General features: G+C 41.2%; 1 protein-coding gene across 1 annotated transcript in view; it reads left to right on the forward strand.

Moving 5' to 3' along the window:
• LOC143288195 (TRPL translocation defect protein 14-like) overlaps positions 1-21,459 on the forward strand; it is a 29,853-nt gene extending 8,394 nt beyond the window's left edge. Inside the window, exons 5-12 of the mRNA XM_076596520.1 lie at positions 63-191; positions 3,018-3,217; positions 12,478-12,555; positions 13,524-13,619; positions 14,526-14,622; positions 16,348-16,439; positions 19,457-19,572; positions 21,259-21,459. Of these exons, the coding sequence (XP_076452635.1) occupies positions 63-191; positions 3,018-3,217; positions 12,478-12,555; positions 13,524-13,619; positions 14,526-14,622; positions 16,348-16,439; positions 19,457-19,572; positions 21,259-21,442 (992 nt within the window). The 3' untranslated portion in view covers positions 21,443-21,459. The remainder of the gene's footprint in view (positions 1-62; positions 192-3,017; positions 3,218-12,477; positions 12,556-13,523; positions 13,620-14,525; positions 14,623-16,347; positions 16,440-19,456; positions 19,573-21,258) is intronic.
• The last annotated feature ends 6,330 nt before the right edge of the window (positions 21,460-27,789 follow it).

The following is a 27,789-nucleotide window of genomic DNA, read 5'->3' on the forward strand; positions in this document are numbered from 1 at the left end:
CACACACACACACGCATGTACACTGCCGACATATTGACCTGACCTGGTGATGATGGTTGCAGCCTTCAGCTTCCAAGAGAACATCATCAGGACCATGATGCAAGTGGAGAACACCTTCCACGACCTGGCCAAGGATCGGTGCCAGAACGTCATGCTGATCTGCGACCGGGGCATCATGGACGGCTCGGCCTGTAAGGGTTTCCCTGACCGCTCCCCTGCGTTCCTCTTTCCCTGTCCTCTTTCGTTTTCCTGTTCTGTGTTCCTCTTCCTGTCCTTTTTCGTTCTCCTGTTCTGTGTTCCTCTTCCTGTCCTTTTTCGTTCTCCTGTTCTGTGTTCCTCTTCCTGTCCTTTTTCGTTCTCCTGTTCTGTGTTCCTCTTCCTGTCCTTTTTCGTTCTCCTGTTCTCTGTTCCTCTTCTTGTCCTTTTTCATTCTCCTGTTCTGTGTTCCTCTTCCTGTCCTTTTTCGTTCTCCTGTTCTGGTCCTTTTTCGTTTTCCTGTTCTGTGTTCCTGTGTTCCTCTTTCTGTCCTTTTTCATTTCCTGCTCAGTGTTCCTCTTCCTGTCCTTTTTCATTTTCCTGTTCTGTCTTCCTGTCCTTTTTTTTTTTTTTTTTTTCTGTCCCATCATCTGCGCCGTTTCAGTGGCATTACTCCCACGCCGCTCATTCAGATTCCCCCATACACAGCCACACCCGGGTTCGTCCGTCGCAGTTCCAGCGTTGGCAGTCCACAGGGAACCATCGATGTTAGGTCGCCTGGAGGCCACACACCAGAGGAGACCCTGCACTGCTGCTGAGTCACTTCGGTGGTGTTCAGTGGTGCCTGTTCTGTTTCTGTCCTTTTTCGTTCTCCTGTTCTGTGTTCCTCTTCCTGTCCTTTTTCGTTCTCCTGTTCTGTGTTCCTGTCCTCTTTCGTTCTCCTGTTCTGTGTTCCTCTTCCTGTCCTCTTTCGTTCTGTTCTGTGTTCCTGTCCTCTTTCATCCTCCTGTTCTGTGTTCCTGTCCTCTTTCGTTCTCCTGTTCTGTGTTCCTCTTCCTGTCCTTTTTCGTTCTCCTGTTCTGTGTTCCTGTCCTCTTTCATTCTCCTGTTCTGTGTTCCTGTCCTTTTTCATCCTCCTGTTCTGTGTTCCTGTCCTCTTTCGTTCTCCTGTTCTGTGTTCCTCTTCCTGTCCTCTTTCATTCTCCTGTTCTGTGTTCCTGTCCTTTTTCGTTCTCCTGTTCTGTGTTCCTGTCCTCTTTCATTCTCCTGTTCTGTGTTCCTGTCCTCTTTCATTCTCCTGTTCTGTGTTCCTGTCCTCTTTCATTCTCCTGTTCTGTGTTCCTCTTCCTTTTTCGTTCTCCTGTTCTGTGTTCCTCTTCCTGTCCTTTTTCGTTCTCCTGTTCTGTGTTCCTGTCCTTTTTCGTTCTCCTGTTCTGTGTTCCTCTTCCTGTCCTCTTTCATTCTCCTGTTCTGTGTTCCTGTCCTTTTTCGTTCTCCTGTTCTGTGTTCCTCTTCCTGTCCTCTTTCGTTCTCCTGTTCTGTGTTCCTCTTCCTGTCCTCTTTCGTTCTCCTGTTCTGTGTTCCTGTCCTTTTTCGTTCTCCTGTTCTCTGTTCCTGTCCTTTTTCGTTCTCCTGTTCTCTGTTCCTCTTCCTGTCCTCTTTCGTTCTCCTGTTCTCTGTTCCTGTCCTTTTTCGTTCTCCTGTTCTGTGTCCTCTTCCTTTGCTCCTTCATTGTCTTCTTGTATTCATTTTCTTTCTTCATTATCATTCTCTTCTTTGTTCCTCTTCCTTTGCTCCTTTAATTCTCCTGGGCCACAATAGAAGGGAAGCCCTGTCAATGGGGCTTGGGGTGGGGGGACAGAGAGGGGGTGTTGTGCCATTAACCACGAACACTGAAATGCTTTTCACACACGCTCTTGCCACGCAAAGACTGGGACTAGATTTTTATAACAATGATAATCTCCTTTCTTTCAAGGAGACGTTATGGTAGAGTCGGCCATGTGCTGGACTTCTGATCCAGTGATGAGGGTTCGAGGCCCCGTTTAAGCATGGCATTGTATCGTATTTGTGTTTGTATTTGTATTTCTTTTTATCACAACACATTTCTTTGTGTGAAATTCGGGCTGCTCTCTCCTGGGAGAGCGCGTCGCTACACTACGGCGCCACCCCTTTTTTTCCTTTTTTTTTTTTTCCTGTGTGCAGTTTTATTTGTTTTTCCTATCGAAGTGGATTTTTCTACATAATTTTGCCAGAAACAACACTTTTGTTGCCGTGGGTTCTTTTACGTGCGCTAAGTGCATGCTGCACACGGGACCTCTGTTTATTGTCTCATCCGAATGACTAGCGTCCAGACCACCACTCAAGGTCTAGTGGAGGGGGAGAAAATATTGGCAGCTGAGCCGTGATTCGAACCAGCGCGCTCAGATTCTCTCGCTTCCTAGGCGGACGCGTTACCTTTAGGCCATCACTTTCCATTGGGGAAAGGTTCTTCAGTCCGATTTTCCTCACTCCGTCCACAGTACCTGACCTGGTACCTGACTTTGGACAGGGGGAAAGCAAATTAACCCTTTTGCTGCCAGGAAAATAAGATTTAAGTGAAATCTGATTGGGACCCAGCCTTACTGTGTCAAGCCCTAGACACAATGAGTATAGTGCTGTCCAATGGCTGTAAAAGGCTGTAGGACTTTTTACCTTTTTAACCATTAACTCTTTCACTGCCAAGTTTCTGTGTAGAAAAAACAGACCCCAGCTCCAATTATTTTAGAAAAATGCTCTCAGTCACAGGCTTTGGTTCGTGTCAAAACAACACAACTGACTTGTTCACTTCAAACCAGTCAGGGAGCAAAGGTCAGTCGTTGTTCTATTGTCGGGAACCTGGCTGCAGCTGTCGAGCTTAGTTACCCTGTGATAAACGGTCTTATCAACGTGGCCCCCAGATGTTGACAAAAGTCGCCTATGGCGGTGCACTGTCTAGTCACCTTAAAAGTCACCTGCGGCGGTGAAAGAGTTAACCTTAAACTCCTCTCTTTCCCCCTTGGCAGACTTGCCGCGGAAGGACTGGGAGCGGATGAAGGCCAACAACGGCTGGCACGAGGTGGACCTGCGGGACAACCGCTACAACCAGATCATCCACATGGTGTCAGCCGCCAAGGGCGCCGAGGACTTCTACAGCCTGGCGGGCCACAAGACGCGCCACGAGGGGCTGGACTCGGCCAGGGAGATCGACACCATCACCGCCAACGTGAGTGTTGTTTAATTAACCCTTTCGCTGCCAGGAAAATAAGATTTAAGTGAAATCTATTTGCCAGGGTTTTTTCACAAAAAACGGGTATAAATTTTCCAAAAATTCTGTGCTCTTTGTTATTGGAGAAAGACCCATAAAAGTATATATTTTCTGAAAGGTAAATGCATAAAGAATACAAAACACATGCTGTTTTCCGATTTTATATATTTTTAGTGACATGCTGTTGTTTTGAAATCAGTGTTTTATTTTTTGTCACATTTTCAACTTGTTCATTACAAACATTAGTCAGGTAATTTGCACAAAAAACATTATATTTTCTGGACAAATGGATATCTGCAAACACAAAATCATACTAGAACAACCACAATATATATATTTTTTTTAAAGAGATAGATACACAATACATTGTGACTTCTCCAAGTGATAAGATGGATGTGAGGCCATGCCCCCTCAGTCTCCACCCCCCTCCTCCTCACCCCTCTCACACGGTCACTTGATTCAGTTCTCATCAGACCGCGTTGGCTGCGTGCCAAGAATATCGCTCTGCTGCTAATTCGGTCATCTGTCGTCTGCTAACATCTGTACAGCTGACATCACTCACTGACAGTCGCATCTTGGCCACTCTCTTGATTGCTCCCTTTATTTTCTATCAAATCGTCCTATAAATGTTCATCTCTATCTTCTCCTTCGAATTTACGCTTCAATTCTTTCTGAGCATCAGCTAAAGAATGAAATCATGGTTGATTTAGTTCGTCACGATCGCATGTCTTGAGCACGGCGTCAGTCCGACATTTTGTTGAGCGAGCGAGGAGAGAAGTCAGGCAAACACTTGGACAGTGACCCAACCAAAACGTTCAAATAAAGGACTGCTTCATGACGTAGATGGGGTTTCTAGCTATGAATAGAATCTAGAGAGATTCCCCAGGCTAAAGCTACCACTATTTTTGCCAAGGAAGTGAATGCAAACCAGGGAAAAGTCAGAATATTTCGATGACGAGTTATCTCATCATGCAGGCAGCGAAGCATACATGCTTGCCATGACGAGTTATCTCGTCATGCAGGCAGCCTAGGGGTTAAATGCTGTCAGTTACTCACTGGCAGGAACAAAGACAGCAGTGGAAAAGACAAAGTGTCCGGCACTCGGCCAGGGAAATGGACACCATCACTGCCAGCATGAGTGTTTTAATTGAATGCCATCAGTACTCACAGGCAGAAACAAAGACGACACCATAACCGCCAATATGAGTGTTGTTTAATTAAATGCCGTCAGTACTCGTAGGCAGTAACAAAGACGACACCATCACTACCAGTGTGAGTGTTTTTATTAAATGCCATCAGTTACTCATTGACAGAAACAAAGACGACACCATCACTACCAGTGTGAGTGTTTTGTTAAATGCCATCAGTTACTTCAGTTACTTGTGGGAAGAAAGAAAGACGACACCATCACCGCCAGTGTGAGTGTTTATTAACCGTATGAGTACCCCTGAAAATGGAGTATGGCTGCCTACACGGCAGGGGGGAAAACAGGTCATACACGTAAAAGCCCACTTGTGTACATATGAGTGAACGTGGGAGTTGCAGCCCACAAACGATAAAGAAGAAGAAAAACCCATTGAGTACCATAGCACTTATCACGTACATGCATAGTGACATCACTGATGATGTCATCAAAAGAAGGGAAGTAATTCTGGAAGGCTGAAAATTCATTGAGTGTGTCTGGAGTGGTGTATCTCCAGACTGTTTTCTCAGTTTTAGGCTTACTTTTTTGTGGGGATGTTGTTTTGTGACTTGAAACACCCACATTCTACTGTTTTATCCCCTCAGCACTGAAGGGGTTTGAATGCCAACAGGCAGAAACAAAGACAGCAGTGGAAACGACAAAGTGTTCAGCATTCGGCCAGGAAAATTGACACGCATCACCACCAGTTCCTCTTCTTCTTTGTTTTGTGCGCTGCGACTCCCACATTCAAATGAATACGCTTAATAGCCAAAAAAAAGCGTAAGACGAGACAGAGCGTAAACCTGACAAGATGGCGTGGAGAACCTTGGCCAAAGGAATGATTCAGCGCTTATAGCTTTTAGAGGCATTTGATTGGCTAAGAGCGGACCAGGCAAGACGGCTCGTCTTTTCACTGTTAGCCGCGCAAAATTTGGCCAAGCAGAGCAAACCGATAGGCCTAGTTTGCATCAGTTTGACATGGTAAGTATATGTATCACCAAACATGGAGTATAATACAAACTCCTCCTTTCACTCGTATACACGAATGGGCTTTTTTGTGGGGGCGGGGGGCCGGGGGGGAGGGGGGGGGGGTATTTTTTTGTTACCCCGGCCATGTAGGCAGTCATATTCCATTTCCGGGGGATCGAGGGCGCATGTTTCCATAACCCACCGAATACTGACATGGGTGATGGGATCTTTAAAGTGGATATTTGATCATCTGCATGTGTACACACACGCAGCGGGTTCAGGCGCTAGCAGGTCCGCACATCCGTTGACGTGGGAGATCGGAAAAATCTCCACCCTTTACCCACCAGGCTCCATGACCGGGATTTCAACCCGGGACCCTCTGGTTTTAAAGTCCAGTGCTTAAACCACTCGGCTGTTGCACCCGTCATCACCACCAGTGTGAGGGGTTTAATTAAATGCAATGTGTACTGACATCCCTGTTTCAAAGGCTTCAGTTTGAAAAAACAAAACAAAGGCAGTAGCGTCTCTGCAGTTTATGTGTTCATTTTCGTTAAGTTCCACTGTGATTCACTAACTTCGCTCAGAATGTACTGTTTGCATTGACCATCCTTTCCAGTTTATCGCCTTAGGAAAAGACAGGAATGAAGCATAAATGCAGAAACAACAAATGACAGACACACACACACACACACACACACACACACACACACACACACACACACACACACACACACACACACACACACACACAGTCAATGCGCTCGCACACACGCACACACACACAGTCAATGCACTCGCACACACACACATCACACACATGCAGACACACGCATACACACACACACAGTCCACACACACACATACACACACGCTCTCTCTCTCTCTCTCTCTCTCTCTCTCTCTCTCTCTCTCTCTCTCTCTCTCTCTCTCTCTCTCTCTCTCTCTCTCCCCCCCCCACCCCCCCTCTCCCTCCCTCTCTCTCTCAACAGCCCACACCGAGAAACACAATAAACCAACATTCTTTTCAGCTGTATTCCTCATATGCTTCACTGGGACTGGATGACATAATCAATATACAAACTTGGGACGCACAGAACGTACAGTCTGTCACTCAGACGAACGGCCTTTTAATTAAACAGTATGATCATCAAGGATAATGGTGGTATTCGTAAATCAACAGCCACCTGCACAGTGACAACAGAACACACACAGCTCTAAACATGCAGACTGTTAACCTCACAGCTGCTGCTGATGACGAGTTCACTCGTCAGTGAAGGGCTGTCAGTGTCACGTCACTGACATAAGACAGAGATTACAGGCCAGGATGGTCAGTCACCTGTCTTTAGTGGGACTTCTTTCCTCTTGGGGGACTGAATTACTTTTGTTCTGCAAAATCAGTGATAAACTTGTGCACAAAATGTAGGAAGTGTATTTCAAACTGATGCCTTGTTGATCTCATTTCACCAAGGTTCAGCAGTCAAGGGGTTAACTCTTTCCGGACGAAGGAATGCTCACGCATTCCTACACAAAACGTATTCGGTTTCGGACGAAGGAATTGAATAGCATTCTCCAAAAGTAAAATTCCATCATGCGCTGTACACGTGATTTTGTGATTAGCCAAGCAGAGTGCGCTATTCTGGGTCACTCCACAATCGAACAGTACGATTGGTTAGTCTATGATGTGTGGCCTGTCTCGCACACACGCTGACAAAGTCACTGACCGGTCGTCTGCTCGCGTGCCAGCCTGTCAGCAAAGCGGGCTCTTCTCAAAATGTTGTGATGCGAACAAGGCAGTGACGGCAATGTTTTAGGGTTGCCGAAGTAGTTGAAATGCTACAAAAAAGGTGGATGATGACGAAGAAGAAAGCGAATTTAATGCAGAAAGCAAGCATGGGTATGGTGATTCGGGGTGAAAAATTGGCAGTATTTTCTACATATGGCAAAACTGTAAAAATAAGATGAGAAATTTGATTTTTTTTATATGTAATAGCTCAACACGTAATAAACCAGTTCTGAAAGTTTCATTTTCTTACACAGTATTTTGTATTTTTTGTAATTTTTTTCCAAACCCATACAAATGGGCCGTCTGTGGGGAAAAGCAAGGGAGAAAACTTGTCGTCCCGAGTGAGTTAAATGGAGTTTAAAATAAGAAGAAAAGAGAGAGAGAGAATTCAGAACTCAGAAAGTTTAATGAATATTGGCCTTGGGCCACAATACAGTGGGAAAGGATGGGTTGGTGGGGTTGCATATAACATTGTGTTATCCATAGCAACAACAGCAACAAAAACAATCACAGACTGAATGAATATATACTTAAACAATGTGCCCATCATATAGAAATTTTTTTTTATAAAGTACTTCACCATGTTTGATCACTGACTGCAGATAAACTTTTTCCTTGTATTGATAGCATGGAAAATATATCCTGATACATTATGTTTGTGACTGAAATTTGTTGCTCCAAGTAACACATGCAAGGGGAGTCTAGCCGATTCTTTTAATATTCTCTTCCTTAAATCTTCATATATGATGCAGCTGAATAAAAAAAAAAAAAAAGTGCTGCTCGTTCTCAGCTTCATCCCTACAAAATGGGCATGCTCTGTCCTGATCTGAATGACTGTATCGATGTACATTGTTGTTGAGTGGTAGAACGTTGAATGTTTGTGTAATGGCAATTAAGAGAGAACGAACGAACGAACGAACGAACGAAATTGTTTTAATGAACTTTGGCCATGGACCACAATTCAAAACCAGGGGACTGGGGGTGGGCATGGGAAGGGGTATTATAACACTTGAATAGATGACACAATATCATAATATTCATGGACTTGACATTAATTCTACTTAATTAAGTCTGAGTATATGATTTCTCCTTTTGATCGCATGGAAAATAAATTTTGATACATGGAAATTTCTCTGCTTGTTGTTTGATCGGAGAAGTGAACTAAGAGACCTGTTAAAACAGTCTTGAAGAAATTTTGTCCGTAAATCATTATATACAGAACAAACAAACAACAAATGGTATTCATCTTCTAGTTCACCTTGGCAAAAAGGACAATGCTTTAAAACATCATTTTCAGTGTTCCTATTAACATTGTTATTTAAAGGAAGCACATTAAATCGGGCCTGAGACAACGCCTAACGGAAACGGAAATGGTTTATTCACATATAGGCCTCAGCCCCAAGTGAAGGGGTTAATATGAACATTATACAACTCAATAAGACAACATAAGCAAACAAGCATAAATGCAGATAACAAAACATAATTATATTCATTTCACGAAGTGACTATTTCTTTAAGTTTGAAAGCCTTATACAAAAACCATCACGAACGTCCTTATTGTTGCTTGACGACATTAACAGACTTAATTTAAACAAAGAGGGATGTGTGCAATATTTTGCTTTTATAAACATTTCACGAATATTTTCTGGCACTGGGCAACAAAGAACAAAATGCAATTGAGACAACGCCTAAGAGAGAGAGAGAGAAGAAAGACCATTCTTCAGGTAGGTTAGCAGCCACCAAGACTGTGCGTTACAACGAAGTATGAGAACAACAACAGATGGGTTCTGAAAGCAAACAGAATCATATTATACATTTTTTGCCAGCAAGCAAAACAAATTAGACCGATGACAGATAAGCTTTTGTGGCCGTCAGTTTCAGTTTCAGTAGCTCAAGGAGGCGTCACTGCGTTCGGACAAATCCATATACACTACACCACATCTGCCAAGCAGATGTCTGACCAGCAGCGTAACCCAACGCGCTTAGTCAGGCCTTGAGAAAAAAGGTGAATAAATAATAGATAAATACATTGAAAAAAAAATTAAAAAACAAAACAAAACTACTACCACTACTAATAATATGTATAAGGCGCAAAAACTTGATAAGTCAACTATAAGTGTACATAAATAAGTAAGTAAATAAATAAATAAATAATAATTATAATATAAAAAAGGTAGTAATAATAATAATAAAATGAATAAATAAGGCAACATTGATGATAAATAAGCAAATAAATGTAAAACATGGAGACACACATTCACACATGTACCCACACATGCATAACAGATATGCACCAACCATTCAGTTTCACAGATATGAAAGCACAGTCAGAACAATGTATGTAACACGGGGGGGAAGAACAGGTTCAATACCAACCAAGTGGACTGTTTAACTCACTCAATACAGCCAGTCCTCTCTTCTCCTCTGCACAGACCCCTCGGATGTCCAGTGGGTGTCTCAATGACCCAACCTTTAGCTTCCATCGTCAGAATTGTGGTATTCTTTGTCAACATTCACCTCTTCAGTATAAGAGCCTTCCGCTTGCAATATTTTGATGATGGTAATTGGGGTGAAACGATGTTAACGTCGTCCCTTTCGCCGTTCATATCGAGAGAGTTAACCCCTTGTATTACATTGTATTGCATCGTGTTGTGTTGTATTAAACTGTATGATATTATGTTTATAGTATTACTGTTCTTGTCACAATATATTTCTCTGTGGAAAGCTTGTCACAGCAGTAGCAGCACAGCAAACTGAAGAGAACACGTTGTGATTAAGTGTGTGTGTGTGTCTGTGTGTGAATGTTTGTGTGCTTGTCTGTTGTGTGTATGAGAGTGTTAATAGTCGGAATGCAGTGTGCATTCTATTCTATTTTATTTTATTTTTTATGTTGGACACGTGCTGCTGCCAAAAGGAAAATTTCTGTACCAAAGTATAGACAATAAAGGTTGTGTATTGTATTGTAGTCTTCAGTTTAACGTCTTCCACTTTAAGTGATATTAGTATTGTGTTGTGTTGTGTTGTATTGCATGGTGACATGTATTTTTTTTCTGTTGTCTTCAATACCTTGGGCAAGGTGCAGCTGAACTTCGAATTACTAGCATGATTTTTCTGGGATTTTTTTTTTCCTGCACATTTTCTCGGCATTCGGTGTAGCTCAAAGTGTGTCAGCAGTGAAAAGGTCAAGCTGACTCACCTCTAGAGATAACCAGCAGTGGGAAAAAAAGAAGAAAAAAAACAGGCCAACAGGTGTTTTCATGGGAGTGCTGTTATCTGGTGATCTAGATGACATGGGGCTTGTGACTCTGGCCAGGGCAACACACGCTTCTCTCGATTCTTCTCTGATTTTTAACCCTCAAAGTGCTGGATATAATAAAACATACTTACAGAAATCATGCTTAAAACAAAGGGATAGTTTGCCTCCGCTACCTGTGCTCTGATTTGGGGCATTTGTATGCTTATCAGTAAGAATAAATAGGTAAACCTATACATTTTTGGAAAGTAGAGTGAATGAAGAATCAGATAAAAGTAAGAAAAAGGCTGTACCTTCTATGTAGTTGGAGATATTCCATAGGATATAATTAACAAATTGTGCACACTCGTTTTCCAAAAACGTCAACCACAATGTTTATAGGTATTTTCACATCTTTTACAGAGTCAAAATCTCAAAATTGGAATTAAACTGTACAAAACATGTTCTGGCTGCAGAATCATGATATGAATATAACTGAAACAATGAAATTATAAGCATTGTATTATTTGTTTGAGACACACCCACCGACGCCACGCACGCGCACATCTACAATACTTTATGCAATCACAGGCAAAAACAGAAATAAATGTTTTCTTTTAGCTCATGTTGCTTTCAAAAGCAGCAAGAATGCTTTAAATCAAAATAATTTCCAGTTTTCTAGCTTGATTTGGTCAAGAAATCGCAATAGACCCATGCCTAACCCACTTTACCACCCCTCCCCACCCCCATCACCCACCCCCCAGTTTTTGTGGCTGGAGACACAAAACTGAATGAACAAGAAGCAAGACAGCATGCCCAAGTGTCAAAATAACAAAGCCGTTTTCACCAGAATCCCTGTCAGCAAATGAATCATCACTAGTGACAAGGTCACTCATTTCCTGAGCTTTGTCAACTTCAGTGTCACTCATTGTTTACAAAAAATACGAAGATCTGGACTTATAAACTTGGTAAAAAGTTTGTGCAAACACAAGCAGGGAGGCAGTAACACCAGAACGAGGCAGTTTTACGAAGGCTGCCGAGCATAGCCGTACGATGTCGGACCTTATGTAAACAGAGCCACGATCGTGGCCCATCGCACTTTACCGGGAAAGCCACGATCGTGGCTCATCGCGCTCTCCGGGTTAAAGGTCCCGAAAGCATTTTTTTAAAGTGTTTTTGCACCAGAAAACAAGGTTTTGGGGACCTTTAATGTTTTTGTTTTGTTTTCTCTTTCAGTTACGCACATATATATATATGAATTTATGATTCCATGTAACACATTCATCTTGTCTTGCTATTTTTTTTTCCTTTAAAAACGTGTATGTCTGATTAGTTACACAGCAGTAGTGTTGTTTATAGTTTAGTCGATGAGAAAGTCTTTGAACTGTGAACAAGCAAATGATTTTGTTAATAAAAGAAAAAGAAAGAAGGAATAGCAACCTAAACAAGTAGACAAATAAAACAGACTCATGATTTAAAATAGAAATAAGATTTTTTTAAAAAGACACTGTTGTACCAGGGCCCAATATACATTAAAACATGTTGAGTTATATATATATATATATATACTACACTACAGTGAAGCACCACTTCCCATTTGTTTCGTTTTTTTCGTTATTGTCTTTTTATTCTGCCTGCATGTGTGTATATATGTTTTTTTCTGTGAAAATAGATGTTTCTACAGAATTTTATCAAGGACAACGCTTTTTGTTGCCGTGGGTTCTTTTACATTGCATGCTGAGCTCCCTTTAGTGGCATTGACGACAGTTAGATAATCTAACTTTGCTTAGTTCACATTATACCTGCCAAATTTTATGAGAATTGGATTGATGTGATAATTCTTCTTCTTCTTCTTCTTCTTCTTCTTCTTCTTCTTCCTCGTTCGCCTCCCATTAGATGAGCAGCCCGGTGCCCTCGATGAAGGCTGCCGTCCGTCGCAGCTCCTCCAGGGTGCCGTACAGTTTGGCTGTCAGTGTTGTCCAGTACTTCCTCCTACAGTCTTGATGTTGTGATAATCAGTGGGGTGTTTTTTGTTGTTCTTTTTTCCACAGGCATGGGTTGGACATCCCTACTTCGATATCATTGACAACTGCACTGGCTTTGAGGCAAAGATTTCCAAGATGATTTCCGTGAGTGCTTAAATAAATTTGATTGTAAGGAGGTGTGGTTTTGACCACCCCTTACCTACCCCTCTCCCACCTCTACCCCTCCTCCCCCGTTGGGAACCCTGGAATCCTTTTCAGGTTGAAGTAGTTAGCTCACCTGCTAGAAGTTTTTTTCTTTTCTGTCGCTGTCTTTGTTTTCTGATTTTGCCCTTTTCTTTCTGTTTCATCTTTTCTTGTTTTCCTCCCTGCTGGTCCAGTCACCTGAATTCTTTTCTGAAAAGCTTTGATTTTTTTTGATTTTTTTTTTTTACCTTTATCTGGACTTGGTGATTGAGCACCCGTACTGTGTTTTTATTTATTTATTTTTTATTTTTTTTATTTTTTTGCGCCTTGAATTTGTGAAGTGCCTGTTATTGAGGACTTCTTCTTCTGCATTCACTCGTATGCACACAAGTGGGCTTTTACGTGTATGACCGTTTTTTACCCCGCCATGTAGGCAGCCATACTCCGTTTTCAGGGGTGTGCATGCTGGGTATGTTCTTGTTTCCATAACCCACCGAACGCGGACATGGATTACAGGATCTTTAACGTGCGTATTTGATCTTCTGCTTGCATATACACACGAAGGGGGTTCAGGCACCAAGCAGGTCTGCACATATGTTGACCTGGGAGATCGTAAAAATCACCCTTTTCCCACCAGGCGCCGTCACCGTGATTCGAACCCGGGACCCTCAGATTGACAGTCCAAGTTTATGAAACAAACATCTTTGTGATAAGTATTTTTCTTTTCTTTTTTTTCTTCTTTTTTTTTTTTTTTCAAATAAAGGAGTTTTTGAATCTTTTTAAACTTGCAGGAATGTGGTGTTTTTAGGTTTGGAGTGTTTTAAAGTTTTATGGAGTGTTTTTATGTTTTCCATAGTTGTTTTTTTTGTTTTGTTTTTCTTAAGCTGGCTGGAGTGTTTAAAGTTCTGTATTTGCTGACATGTTTGCAGGCGGTGTGTACTCGGATTGGTATTGACCTTGGGGACCGACTGGCTCCTAACAGCATTAAGCGGAAATATCTTGTGACACACATTCCAGATGTTTCAGTGAGTTAGTCTTCTTCATTTCAAAAGAAAGAAAATCTACTGTATGTTGTGTGATAACACAGTATTTCATAAAATAAATGCCAGCATGTACACACACACGCACACACACACACACACACACACACACAGTCGCATACACACATGCACATGCACACATACACACACACGAACACACACACACACAACACTTAAGTTTTCCAAACGGCAAAATTTGAGTCTCAGCGTGTGCATGTCTCTGTCTTGTGAAAGAAACAGTACTGTGTGTGCATTTGTTTGTTCACTCTTTAATTATATATAATTTTTTGCATGAAGTTGTGATGTTCAGTGGATTGGCGTTGTTGAGAGGGCCAGGAGTAGAGGGCCCAGAGTGTCAGCGAATCGATTGCCATCGCGCCTTAATTTTAGCACGATTCCTCAATCGAGCTACATAATTATGTGACCTGGTTAGAGACATATAATTTGACAACAAACAAGAACGCCAGAGAATCGACAGACAGGCAGAAAATACAGAAAAAACTTAGCCATATGAAGAGCACAGGAACAGGAGTCATGATGGCTGCCGGAAAAAAAGGGCACCAGCCAGGGGGACAAAGGGGAGGTTACCTACTTCCGGGAAGTTATCAGCCGTAGTTTCATTTTCTCCGCATAGGCGGATACTAGTTTGCACAGGACAGAAATGTCAGACCCCTGCCGGAGTCTGCACTAGTTGGGTCACGGTAAGTATGTTATTTAAATGTAATTTTAGAGAGAAAATTTCCTTTTTGGCTCGTGTGTGTGAGTGTGTGTGTGTGTGTTTCGATGTTTATATGGAGGGTTCATGTGAAGTGCTGGAGGCAACGCATCCACCTAGGAAGCGAGATCTGCATATGTGTATCTGTGTGTTTGCAATGTGTGTTGTGTTTACAGGAGTTCCCCCACCACCAGGAGTTCTCTGTCGTCCATGACTACCTGGTCACACCCAGCAGGAAGATGCAGGCACGACTGCGCAAGCGTGGGCAGGAAGGTCAGCTTTTTTTTGCTTTTTTGACTCACTTGTGTAAACAAAGTGAGTCTATGTTTTAACCCGGTGTTCGGTTGTCTGTGTGCGTGTCTGTGTGTCCGTGGTAAACTTTAACATTGACATTTTCTCTGCAAATACTTTGTCAGTTGACACCAAATTAGGATAAAAATAGGAAAAATTCAATTCTTTCCAGTTATCTTGTTTAAAACAATATTGCACCTCTGGGATGAGCACAAAAAATTAAAAAAGAAGCCTAATTATATGCAAACTGCATTTACTGTTATATTTATATTTTTTGTATTCTCTAAACGTGGCACTTTGATCTGATATTCTGACCCAACAACAATTGCAGTCATTATTATCATTTTTTGTTCAAACAGGAACTTCTTTTGCTAAGCATGGAAGTTTTATTTATTTTGCTGCAGATAGTAAAAAAGGGAAATTACTCTGTAATTAATGCTAGGGGACTGATCTTTCTCATCTTAAACATTACATTTTGAAATTATACTCAATACATAAAAAGCTTGGATTTTTTTTTTTAAGTGTATCACAAGTGAGTTCTGAAGGCCTTGCCTCTCTTGTTTTTCTTTCTTTTCTTTTTTTCCCTGCCCCAGCATCCATCATCATTGGAGGCGCTGTAGCAGAATCAGTTAGGCGTTCAACTTCTGATCCAGTGGTTGCTGTTGGTGGTCAGCAGGGTTCTTCTTCTTCTTCTTCTTCTGCATTCACTCGTATGCACACAAGTGGGCTTTTACGTGTATGACCGTTTTTACCCCGCCATGTAGGCAGCCATACTCCGTTTTTGGGGGTGTGCATGCTGGGTATGTTCTTGTTTCCATAACCCACCGAACGCCGACATGGATTACAGGATCTTTAACATGTGCATTTGATCTTCTGCTTGCATATACACACGAAGGGTGTTCAGGCACTAGCAGGTCTGCACATATGTTGACCTGGGAGATCGTAAAAATCTCCACCCTTTACCCACCAGGCGCCGTCACCGTGATTCGAACCCGGGACCCTCAGATTGACAGTCCAGCGCTTTCACCACTCGGCTATTGCGCCCATCGGTCAGCAGGGTTCAAATTTAGTGGGTGCCTGGGTGCAAATGCTATGAAAAGTTGGCTCTGGCACGCACATTTTCTGTCGAGAGTGCCCAGTTGGCACTCAAAAATTGATAGAGGCGGAAGAAAATTAATCAAAAGACACACCAAGAAAGCAAGCTCGAACACGGTCAGTCGAAATGTAAAGTGTCGTTTGCTGCAGCTCGCTTTGCGGTGTGCGTCTGCGCGATCAGATGTTGACGTTCATGGTGCATTAGCGACGAACGATGTTTCCTATCTTCAATGTTAAAAGAAAGGCTCCCGAAACAGAGACGAAAGCTCAGGATGACAAAAAGAATAAAGAGCAGGAGTACGAATCAAAGCATCAGGGTGTGTACATTGAAGCCTGGCAGGTCACCCCTTAACTCACTCAGTACGGCCAGTCCTCTCTTCTCCTCTACACAGACCCCTCGGATGTCCAGTGGGTGTCTGAATGACCCAACCTTTAGCTTCCGTCGTCAGAATTGTGGTATTCTTTGTCAACATTCACATCTTCAGTATAAGAGCCTTCCACTTGCAATATTTTGATGGTGGTAATTGGGGTAAAACGCTGTTAACGTCGTCTCTTTCGCCGTTCGTATGGAGAGAGTTAATTAACGAACGGCATGACTGTCTTCCACTGCAGGAAACTGGACATACACGCACACAATACGCCGTCCTGAGATCAACGAGGAGAGTGTGGAGCTACGAATGCCGGTGACAGAAAAAGACTATGAGGTCAGTGATGGAGATTTTAGGGCCAGTACTGATGTTGTTTAGATGGAAGTAATTCAGCGTTTGTGTTGTTTAGATTTTGTAACTGGTGTGTGTTGTATGTGTGTTGTGTGTGTGTGTGTGTCTTTGTGCATGTGTGAGTTCGTTCGTTTTTTTGCTTAACATCTATCCACATTTGTGATTTTAGATGAAAATCCATCATCTCCCCCACTCCAACCATGCCTTAAATCATCACTACTTTCCCTGTTCCTCTCTCCTCAATTAGCATTTAAAAAAAAAAAAAGAAGAAGAAAAAGAAGAAAAATGAAATAAAATAAACTAACTAGTCAACCAGTAGAATTACAACAAAGAGCCAATTGGGCTCCAAATTAAACTCTGAACTATTTCAAACACATGTTGATTATCATATAAGACTTTTCTAATGGAAGCAGATGGGACTGCAGATTTTGTAAATGACATAGGTAAATATGGTTTTAACTGTTCACATTTATGGATGATATGCATGGGGGTAATTTCGTTGCCACAAATGCGTGTGAGTGTATGTGTGTATGTGAATGCCTGTGTATTTGTGTGTGTCTGTGTGCGTGCATGCATGTGCGTGTGTATCCTTTTGTGTGTATGTGTAAACAAACCATGCTTAACATAGTTCACTGCTGTGTTCTTCTGATAACATTTATTTGCCCTCTCATAGTTCAGTTTTGTTAACACCTTGCGCTGATATGCACCCAAGTGTACTTGCCCATCAACACACTATGTTAATACAATACCATACCATACCGTACCATGCCAGTACAACACAATGCCAGTACAATACCATACCAATACAACACGATACAGTTTCGTTACTTATATTGCACAAATACAATACCACATCGAAACCATACCAACAGAACACAATATCATTACAATACCAGGGTTCGTCATTAACATTTTTTCACATGAGCGCCTGCGCTCTAGTTTCAGAATTTTGATGAGCGCAAACTGAAAACTAAGAGCGCACACTAAAAACATAGAGCAACAAGTCTCAAACATAAATTCATTTTGATTTTGCACGGCCGCGAAATCGATCGTGTGCTCCACTTTTCTACTCTTCAAGTCTGAAGAGCGCTCTTTTGCATAGCCTCCCCTGATTCACTAGGCCTACTTCCGGTTGAACTAACAAAACGTAAACAGACGGCTTTCAAACTTCGGTAAATGCAAAACGATCGCGCTTTTGACTCTTGTTTGTGATGGACAATGGAATAACAATTTAGATACAGTAGTGTATGCTTATGTCTTTTCAAAATCAAGAGCGCAAGCGCTCTGAGTCAAGGAATTTTCCAGAGCGCAATTTGTTCTTTCAGAGCGTTCCGCTCAGCGCTCCCGTTAGTGACGAACCCTGAATACTATATCAACACCATACCAGCATCTTAGTGATACCAGTACCATGCCAGTACAGCGCTGTACCAATATAATACCAACACACCATATCAGTACAATACAATATCATACCAACACATATATATATCGATAGGAAAAACAAAACAAAAACTGCACGCAGGAAAAAATACAAAAAAATGGGTGGTGCTGTAATGCAGTGACGCGCTCTCCCTGGAGAGAGCAGCCTGAATTTCACACAGAGAAATCTGTGATAAAATGAAATACAAATACAAATATAATGCAATAAAATGTGATTCCAGTGCACCATAATACTATATCAATACATTTACTACCACACCAGTACAATATCATACCAATACCACACCATACCATACCATACCAATGCACATACCATAAATGCACATACCATACCATACCACACCACACCATACCATACCATACCAATACAGTATGTTACAATACAATGCAATACAGTACAATACAATACAATACAATACAACGCAATACAATGCAATACAAATTACAATGTGATACAGTACTCAGCTCCTCTCTGTTCTTCTTTACTCTACCCCCTGTGTGTGTATGGCTATGGCCGAAACGCATTAAACCATTTGTCTTGTCTGCTCACTCTGCTCTCTTATACCATACCATACCATACCATACCAATACTATACTTATACTATAGTATACTATACTGCTATACTATAGCATAGCACAGCATAGCATAGCATACCAGTGGAATGCAGTGCAATGCAATACAATGCCATACAATATGATATGACATCATAATAATAATAATAATAATGGTATTTATATAGCGCTGAATCTTGTGCATAGACAAATCTAAGCACTTTCGCACCAGTCATTCACACCCATGAATAACTATAAAACTGTAGAAACTAAAGACAAGGAAGAGGCAGGGAAGGGAGGCTATTTTGGGAAGAGGTGGGTTTTAAGGCCAGACTTGAAAGAGCTGAGTGTGGAGACCTGATACATGTATCCTGACCAGTATACAATACTATACTGTACTGTACTGTACTATACTATACTATACTATACTATACTATACCAGTACAACGCAGTGTAATGCAATACAAGACAATACAAAACAGTACAATACCATACAGTATTGTAGATTCGACACATATATGCTGACTAGTATACTTTACTGTACTACAATGCCCACACTATACCACACTATACTATTACTATTAGTAGACTAGACTAGACTAGACTAGACTATACAATACACATACTACACATTGTACATACAATACAGCACAATATATTACATACAATAGAATACAATTCACATACAATAGATCAATTTCAGTTTCAGTAGCTCATGGAGGCGTCACTGCGTTCGGACAAATCCATATACGCTACACCACATCTGCCAAGCACATGCCTGACCAGCAGCGTAACCCAACGCGCTTAGTCAGGCCTTGAATAGAATAGAATGCACATACAATGCAATACTATACTATAATATACTATACCATAAAACTGTACTACACTACACGACACAACACACCACACCACACTACACCTTACGACAGTACGCCACACCACACTACACTACACTACATAATCATATGCTGACCAAAAGGACGGCGATGGTGTGTGATGTGTGTGTGCAGATCCTGCTTGCCCAGAGGGACGACAAGCACCACACGGTGTACAAGATTCGTCGCTGCTTTCTGTGGCAGAACCAGTACTTCCAGCTGGATATCTACCAGTCCCCGTGCCCAGACAAGTGGGTGGTCGTGACCTTTGTTTTTATGAATTGTGTCGTGTTTTATATAGATCCGTTATGACGGGCGCAGTAGCCGAGTGGTTAAAGCGTTGGACTTTCAGTCTGAGGGTTTCCGGGTTCGAATCATGGCGACGGTACCTGGTGGGTAAAGGGTGGAGATTTTTACAATCTCCCAGGTCAACATATGTGCAGACCTGCTTGGTGCCTGAACCCCCTTCGTGTGTATATGCAAGCAGAAGATCAAATACACGCATTAAAGATCCTGTGATCCATGTCAGCATTCAGTGGGTTATGGAAACAATAACATACCCAGTATACACCCCCACAAAAGCGGAGTATGGCTGCCTACATAGCGGGGTAAAAATGGTCATACACGTAAAAGCCCACTCATGTACATATGAGTGAATGTGGGAGTTGCAGCTCACGAACACAGAAGAAGACAGAAGAAGATATCTGTTATTGTTTCTATTTATTACCCCTGAAAACAGAGTATGGCTGCCTACATGGCAGGGTAAAAACAGTCATGCATGTAAAAGCCCACTCGTGTACAAACTAGTGAACGTGGGAGCTGCAGCCCACGAACGAAGGAGAAGAAGAAGAATTTATATTTACTGAATTTTTTTTGTTCCTGGGAGTATTTTTGTATCATGTAGATTTCCGTCTCTTGGTATTTTTTTTTTATTAAAAAAACAAAACAAAACAACAGCAGTAAACAAACAAAATCTTGATTTTATTTTGTTTTGGTATTAAGACACACTCGTTGGTTAAAACAGACACTTGACCTTGGGCTGGGTACAAACTTTTCAGCATTACAAACACTATTCACTCCCACCCGGGCATTTATTCACACTGTCACTCTGAACACACACTTATACACTCCCACTTACACACACACACACACACACACACACACACACACACACACACACACACACACACACACACTCCAATACACACATATACATACCTGCTCACACACACACACACAGCACATTTTCATTGACAGAAAATGAGACAAACAAGGCAAAAGGAGTGAGGGCATAATTTGAAGGAGAAAAAAAAATCCATGCACTGGACAACAGACTAGCTTCACGTCCAAGCCTTCTCCCCCTCTGTCTTCTGCCTCTCTCTCTCTCTGAATTTTGTATTTGTATTTCTTTTTATCACAACAGATTTCTCTGTGTGAAATTCGGGCTGCTCTCCCCACGGAGAGCGCGTCGCTACACTACAGCGCCACCCATTTTTTTGTATTTTTTCCTGCATGCAGTTTTATTTGTTTTTGCCTATCGCAGTGGATTTTTCTACAGAATTTTGCCAGGAACAACCCTTTTGTTGCCGTGGGTTCTTTTACGTGCGCTAAGTGCATGCTGCACATGGGACCTCGGTTTATCGTCTCATCCGAATGACTAGCGTCCAGACCACCACTCAAGGTCTAGTGGAGGGGGAGAAAATATCGGCGGCTGAGCCGTGATTCGAACCAGCGCACTCAGATTCTCTCACTTCCTAGACGGACGCATTACCTCTAGGCCATCACTCCACCACACAAACACACTCACACACACATACACACACACACACACACACACACACACACACACCATAAAAAAAGCTGTGGTACCTTTCTTTTCTTTTTTCCCGTTTTTTAACACTGTGCTCTAAACGGAATCACCCGGGGTCCGAACACAGGTGCCAGGGACTGATGCTGCTGGAGACATTCACGGCCCAGGACCGGGACGCGCTGACTCTGCCGGACTTCATCACGATCCAGGGGGAGGTGACCGGGGACCCTCGCTACTCCATGTTCAACCTTTCCCTCAAGGAGCAGTTCTGGGCTTCACGGGACACCGTCGATCAGATGGAAGACGACTGATGGATTTTTTTTTTTTTTTTTTTTTTTTTTTTTTCAGTGTGTGGTTTTTTTTTTAAGACTAGGAGGGTAGAGTCTGGGTAAGCTAGGAGGAAGTTGATTGATAGATTTTTTTTTTTTTTTTTTTTTTTTTTTAAGACCAGGAGGATAGGGTTTGGGTAAGTTAGGCGGGGGTGTAGAAGGGTACAGGAAGGAAGAGAGGTGGTAATTGTCAGTGTGCTGTTTGGAGAAGTTGCAAAAAAATTTTTTTGGTTCATATTTAGAGGGTGGGGGGGTTTGGGTTATGTGGGTGAGAGGGGTGTGAGATGGGGGATTATGATTGAGAACAGTGTGCAGTTTGGAGTTGGTTTTTTTGTTTTGCTTTTTAAGAGGGTGGGGTTTTTTCTCTTTGCGTGTGTGTGTGTGTGTGTACTGTTTTAAGTATACTAGCCAAGCAGGAAGAATGCAAAGGAACCCCCCCTCCCTACCCCTTCTTTCTTTTTATTTTATTTATTTTTTTAATATTTTTTGTGTGTGTGTGTTTGTTTGGAAGAGAGTTTTTTAGGGTAAGAGGAAGTTTGTCTCACCCTACGTCAAAATGGAGTTGAAGCATGAGTGTATATTTGAACGATAGTAATTTCGATCATGGTCGTTTAATAACATTAGACATTTGTGTGTATGAGTATGTGTGTGTGTGTTATTTTCAAGAATACCAGCTAAAGCAGGGAGTTTACAAAGGAACTCCCCAGGTTTGTTTGGGTTTTTTTTCTTTTTGAGAATTTGAATTTTTTTAAGTTACTGGTGGTGTCAGAAAATTATGGATCTCTGTTTTATGTGTGTGCATGTATATTCAGGTGTTGTTGTTTTTTTATTTGAAGTGATAAGATCTGTTTTGTGTGGATGTTGAAATTCTTTTTTTTTCTTTTTCCTTTTTTTTTTCTTTTTTTTTTTTTTTTGTATTAATAAATCATAAGATCCCGAGCATTTTTCAGTTGTAAATCAAAGCTTTGAAGTCGCTCATGTGTAGCCATGTGTAGCGGAAAGGTGATGGCGACAGCTGCTGGACAGAAAATGGCACTTTGACGATGGGGGCTACAAGATTTGTCAGTTCGGTCAGATCTGTGACGGTGTGTCGTGTGTGACCTCTCCATGGTAAAATCTTGTGATGTGTGTTTTTGTGAAGGGATAGGTAAACCAAATATGACTGATTTTTTTTTTTTTTTTTTTTTTTTTTTTTTTTTTTTTTTTTTCCCGTACCTAAGCCATCTTTGTGAATGGGATATCCAGGAGTGATGATTTTTTGTGGAAGGCGTGATTTTATCAGTTGGAAGAGCGCCGTGGCGAAGTCGGTTAGTTGTTGGACTTGTGATCCAGTGTTCACTATTGATCATCAGAGTTTGAGTCCCCTGTTTCAGCATGGGTGTGTGTCCGTGGGAAGGGTGCATTCACACCTGGGTGGATTGAGGAAAATTGGAGTGACATGCCTTTCGGAAGGACACAACACCCTTCAAAATGGGGCCTTGAACTGCGATCAGTGGTGAACACTGGATGAGAGAAGCCCAACACCTCGCTGATTATGCCCCAGTTCCCCCTCAATACAACCCCCCCCCCACCCCCCAAAAAAAAAGAAAAATGAAACACTGTTTACCTCCACTGAAGTGACTGGGCAGCAGTGCAGAGTCTCCACTGGTGAGTGGTCTCATGGCAGCCTCACACTGAAAGATGTGTGGGTGGAGTGGTAGTGTGGCTTGTGGCTGTGCATGGGGGGAACTGGGGATGATAACAGGAGGGAAGTACACGCCACTTCGAGAGCGTGGAGGATGGGGCAGTTGAAGTATGTGTATGTACATGATTATGTTTTTAGCCTTCTCCTTTTTTCTGCATTCGTGAGCTGCAACTCCCGTGTTTGTTCAATATGCACGGGTGAGCATTTACGTGTGTGACCCTTTTCACCCTGTCATTTAGGCAGCCATACTCCATTTTCATGGTTGAAGGCTTAGTGAGTGACTCGGCGACAAGTGTGCAGACTTTTAAGATGATGATGACAAGGCATTACCAAGAAACCTCGGTGACTGGATGGCATGATAAGAAATTTAAAGAAATGCAGTGTGGAATTTGCTCAAACTAAGTTTTCAAGATCTGAAAGAAATATGCTTGATTTATCCATACTTGTGTCAAAAATAAAATGTGTCCATCCAATGAACAAGAAGAAGAAGAAGAAACAAAATGATCATCAAAAAACTAATGAACACATTAAAATAATAATAATAATAATAACAAAACCGAGCTGTCTGTCAAGTTCAAGAGACATTTAAAACATTTTTTTTAATGATGACAGAGATTGACATTTGTTTTTGCTTGAGTACTGGATTTGGTGAAATTGATGAACCTTTTTTCTTGACAGTGTCAGTACTGAGCATTTTCAAGATCAGCAGAAATGTCCTATTTTTATCAGTGGTGACATGAGGTGCAGTGGTGGTTGTGATCATGATGGTGATGATAACAAAACTGCACAGTGCTCCAAAGTTTTTGATTGTGAGATTGATTTGTTTTCATTTAAACGAAATATCCAGTGAACCCATTTTAGCGGTGTGCATGAAATATGATTAGACTAAGGATAGCAGTGGCTAGAGTGACAATAATCAGTGCTGAACGTTAGGATTGTAGATGGATGTGTACAATAAGTTGGTCAGCGCGGTAACTGAGCCATGTTCTGGTGTTGACTGGACCGTGCTGGACTCTGCTGTAAAACGCAGGAGAGTCAACTTGGTAATGGACGTGGATTGACCTCTTGACTGCTGCGAATGAACAAGCTTGTAAGCAAACGTCTTTCATCTCACTACTCTGCTGTAAAACGCAGGAGAGTCAACTTGGTAATGGACGTGGATTGACTTCTTGACTGCTGCGAATGAACAAGCTTGTAAGCAAAAGTCGTTTCATCTCGCTGTGACAAAAGGGAGCTTACAGTTCAGGAAGCTGGTCATCATCCATCTCTGGAGTTTTTCCCCTTGGGACGGCATTGCTTCAGTCAGTACAGCAGTATCAATCAGATGTTAATTACTACACACAAAGTAGTAACTGTACTGCAAACTCATGCCACATCGGTATAATGTCACCAAGCTTCAGCAGTCGAGGGGTTAAAGAATAGAAACGCACTGCCTTTGAGACAGAGCAGCAGAGGTTTCATGGTTTTATGATATGTAGACTCAAGTATAGAAATTAAAGACTGTCAAAAAGAAAGAAAAAAGTGACACATTGAGGAAAAGTACCGAATGCATGAGCGAGATAAATCGTAATGTAATGTTTCATTTTGTTTCACCACATATCACAAATGAGTTAGTGCATGAGTTTAAACTGGAAAGATAGCAATTAGACCTTGGTCATTAAATAAGATGTAGACATTTATGTGTGTGAGTTTGTGTTTTGTTTTTTTGGTGTTTTTTTTTTTTATTGGCATCAGACCCAGACCATTTTTGAGAGTAGGAGAATCCATGCTTTTATAGCACATGACAAGTTTTGAAAATTGTCAGTTTTCATACGCAGTCTGTTTTTATTACAATGTGGAATCTGTTTTAGACTTTGGCGTTTTAATGTAATCAAATTTTAATCACCAGTCTGCAGTTTCTGTAATGTCCAATTCCTTATCTACAGGCATTTTGATTTTTGTTTTACCCAGAGGAACAAAGAATCTCCTTTCTGTGGCACTGAAGTTTTGAAAGCTTGAAAAAAAAAGTACTTGCATATCTTAATCTCACAAGGGAACATTTTCCTTTTATATTGTGGCTGAATCAAGATTCAAACAAGTTCAAATGTATGAACATATATTAGATATTTGCCTTCAGACATTCATCAGTTTTTAAAAATCAAGGTTTGAAGCATTCAGAGCATCAACAAGTATTTTGACGTATGGGCGTCAGTTTGTCTGCATTTAAAAAGTGACCAAGAATCCACAGACAAACTGTGATGACATCATGTATACATTCATATCCTACATATCATCAGTGGTGTGAGATCTAGAATTGATGAATTTTATTTTATTGTACAGGAGACTTTGTGAATGAGAGTTTATATATGTGCGTGTTGTGGGAGGTGGGAGGGTTAATGATTTTTTTTGTTTTTTTTTTGGTTTCATATTCCTTGAGCATATCTGAGTTTGAATTGTCAGCATCTTGTCAGTCCTGCCTGTTGTATTACACCCTAATTGTCACTGTAGCCTTTCCTTGTTCTTTATTACATCTGTTCTTTTTGTTTCTTGTCAAACATTTTCTGATGAGCTGGCACGTCAGTCACTGTCGTTGAGAAGGAGAACATGTTTTGTATGTTTGGAGGTTTTAATTTTATTGTTTTTGTTCCTGTTGTTGATAGACTTTAGAAAAGTCACAGTTTCATTGATTTTGTTTTAGAAGAAGTAACTTTTGTGTGATTAGTATTTGATTTTTTTTTTTTTTTTTTTTTTTTTTTGTTAGAACAGAATTAGCGGTGTGAAATTCTGGCAGAGAGTGCATTGCCAAAGTGCAGCAGTACCCATAATGTTTTTTTCCTTCCCTGCCTGCAAGTGTATTTGTGTCACTATCTTGCCAGAGATCATTGTTCCGTTGTCATGGGTTCTTTTACTTGCACTAGGTGCATGCTACGTTTATTTGTCTCATTGGAAAGACAAGATCACTAGATGTGTGGTTGGTTTATATGGTTGGTTTATATTTATATATATATATATTTTTTTTTTTTTTTTTTTTTTTTTTTTTATAATAAATTTTATCAGAGGATTCATCTAAAAGACAAGATCACAAGATGTCTGTTAGTTCATGATTTTATCAGAGTATCAATATGAAAGACAAGATTTACTCAATGTATGTTTGTTGATAAGTCTATCAGAGTGTTAACCCGAAAGACAAGATCACAAGATGTGTGCTTGCTTATTATTTTATCAGAGTATTTATTTTTTTCTCCCTGTTAACTGGTTTAACTCACTCAGTACAGCCAGTCCTCTCTTCTCCTCTACACAGACCCCTCGGATGTCCAGTGGGTGTCTGAATGACCCAACCTTTAGCTTCCGTCGTCAGAACTGTGGTATTCTTTGTCAACATTCACCTCTTCAGTATAAGAGCCTTCCGCTTGCAATATTTTGATGATGGTAATTGGGATGAAACACTGTTAACATTGTCTCTTTCGCCGTTCGTATGAAGAGAGTTAAGTTAGAGGAGGCCAGAAACAGGTTTGATGAAGAGTTGCAGGGTGAAAGCGTTGTGGCTTGTTGGGTCGTTCGCTGTAAGAAGAGCGTTGAGATGTTTGCTTCGTTGTTTGACTGTGGGGTTGTATGCTTCTTTCAACAATCTCACAGGTAGTGACATTTGTCACCAAGGTTAATTCTGCTTTTTTTTCTGTGAGTTTTAGTAATGTACCGGATGGATCCTGGGGTTGGATTGCACAAGCAATTTTAATGGTGATAAGTTTGCTTAGCATTCAGAATTTTCCAAAGACTTTGGAGTTGGGGTATAGTTTTGGCAGATTCTTTGTGCTAAGCAAACTTAGCGCTCTTAAGATTGCCCATGCATCGCAGTCTAGAGGCTTTCGGTGTGACTGGGCAGAGGTGATGTAGATTTGTGCTAAGTTTTGTAGATACCGGTGATCAAGCAGCCAGCTGAATGGTCCATTTATTATCTGCCATGGAAATCATGATTCATTTGTCAGTCCGAGAAAACATATGAGATTTCGCAGGGGTAAATTTGTAGGGTAGATTTGGAGATATCTTTCATTTATTTGTGCCTGTAATTTTCAGAGTTTTAGATACCAAATTATGAAACAAGAGATTTGTACAGACACATATACAAAGCATTTGTTTTTAGAAAAATCATTGACTCAAACTACTGTTGTGCAGAATATTTTGAATGTGTCCTCGCATATTTTGTTCACAGGCAGTAAGTGTTTTAGCTGCACTGACGATGAAGCTATTTATAAAGATGATGCAGAGAATTCGGATTATTACTTTGATGTTTGTTGTTGGGGAACATGTGAAAGGAAAGTTACCACACCAGATCATATTCCTTTGTAGTTGCTGGATGTCACAGTTTCAGTTTCTAGTTTCAGTAGCTCAAGGAGGCGTCACTGCGTTCGGACAAATCCATATACGCTACACCACATCTGCCAGGCAGATGCCTGACCAGCGGCATAGCCCAACGCGCTTAGTCAGGCCTTGAGAAAGAAAAAAAAAGAATGAAAAATATATTTTCAACAAATTTTTTCTTTTAAAAAAATTTTCTTCTGAATTTTCAGTTTTCCTAAATAGGAGAGAGAGTTCTGCAGGCAGCTGTGTTTCTGAAACACTCAGGAGTATTTCTCGCTGTTGTTGACAGGTTGTGTCTTTTTTTCAG

This window comes from Babylonia areolata, chromosome 12, assembly GCF_041734735.1.
Source record: "Babylonia areolata isolate BAREFJ2019XMU chromosome 12, ASM4173473v1, whole genome shotgun sequence".
Taxonomy (NCBI): domain Eukaryota; kingdom Metazoa; phylum Mollusca; class Gastropoda; order Neogastropoda; family Buccinidae; genus Babylonia; species Babylonia areolata.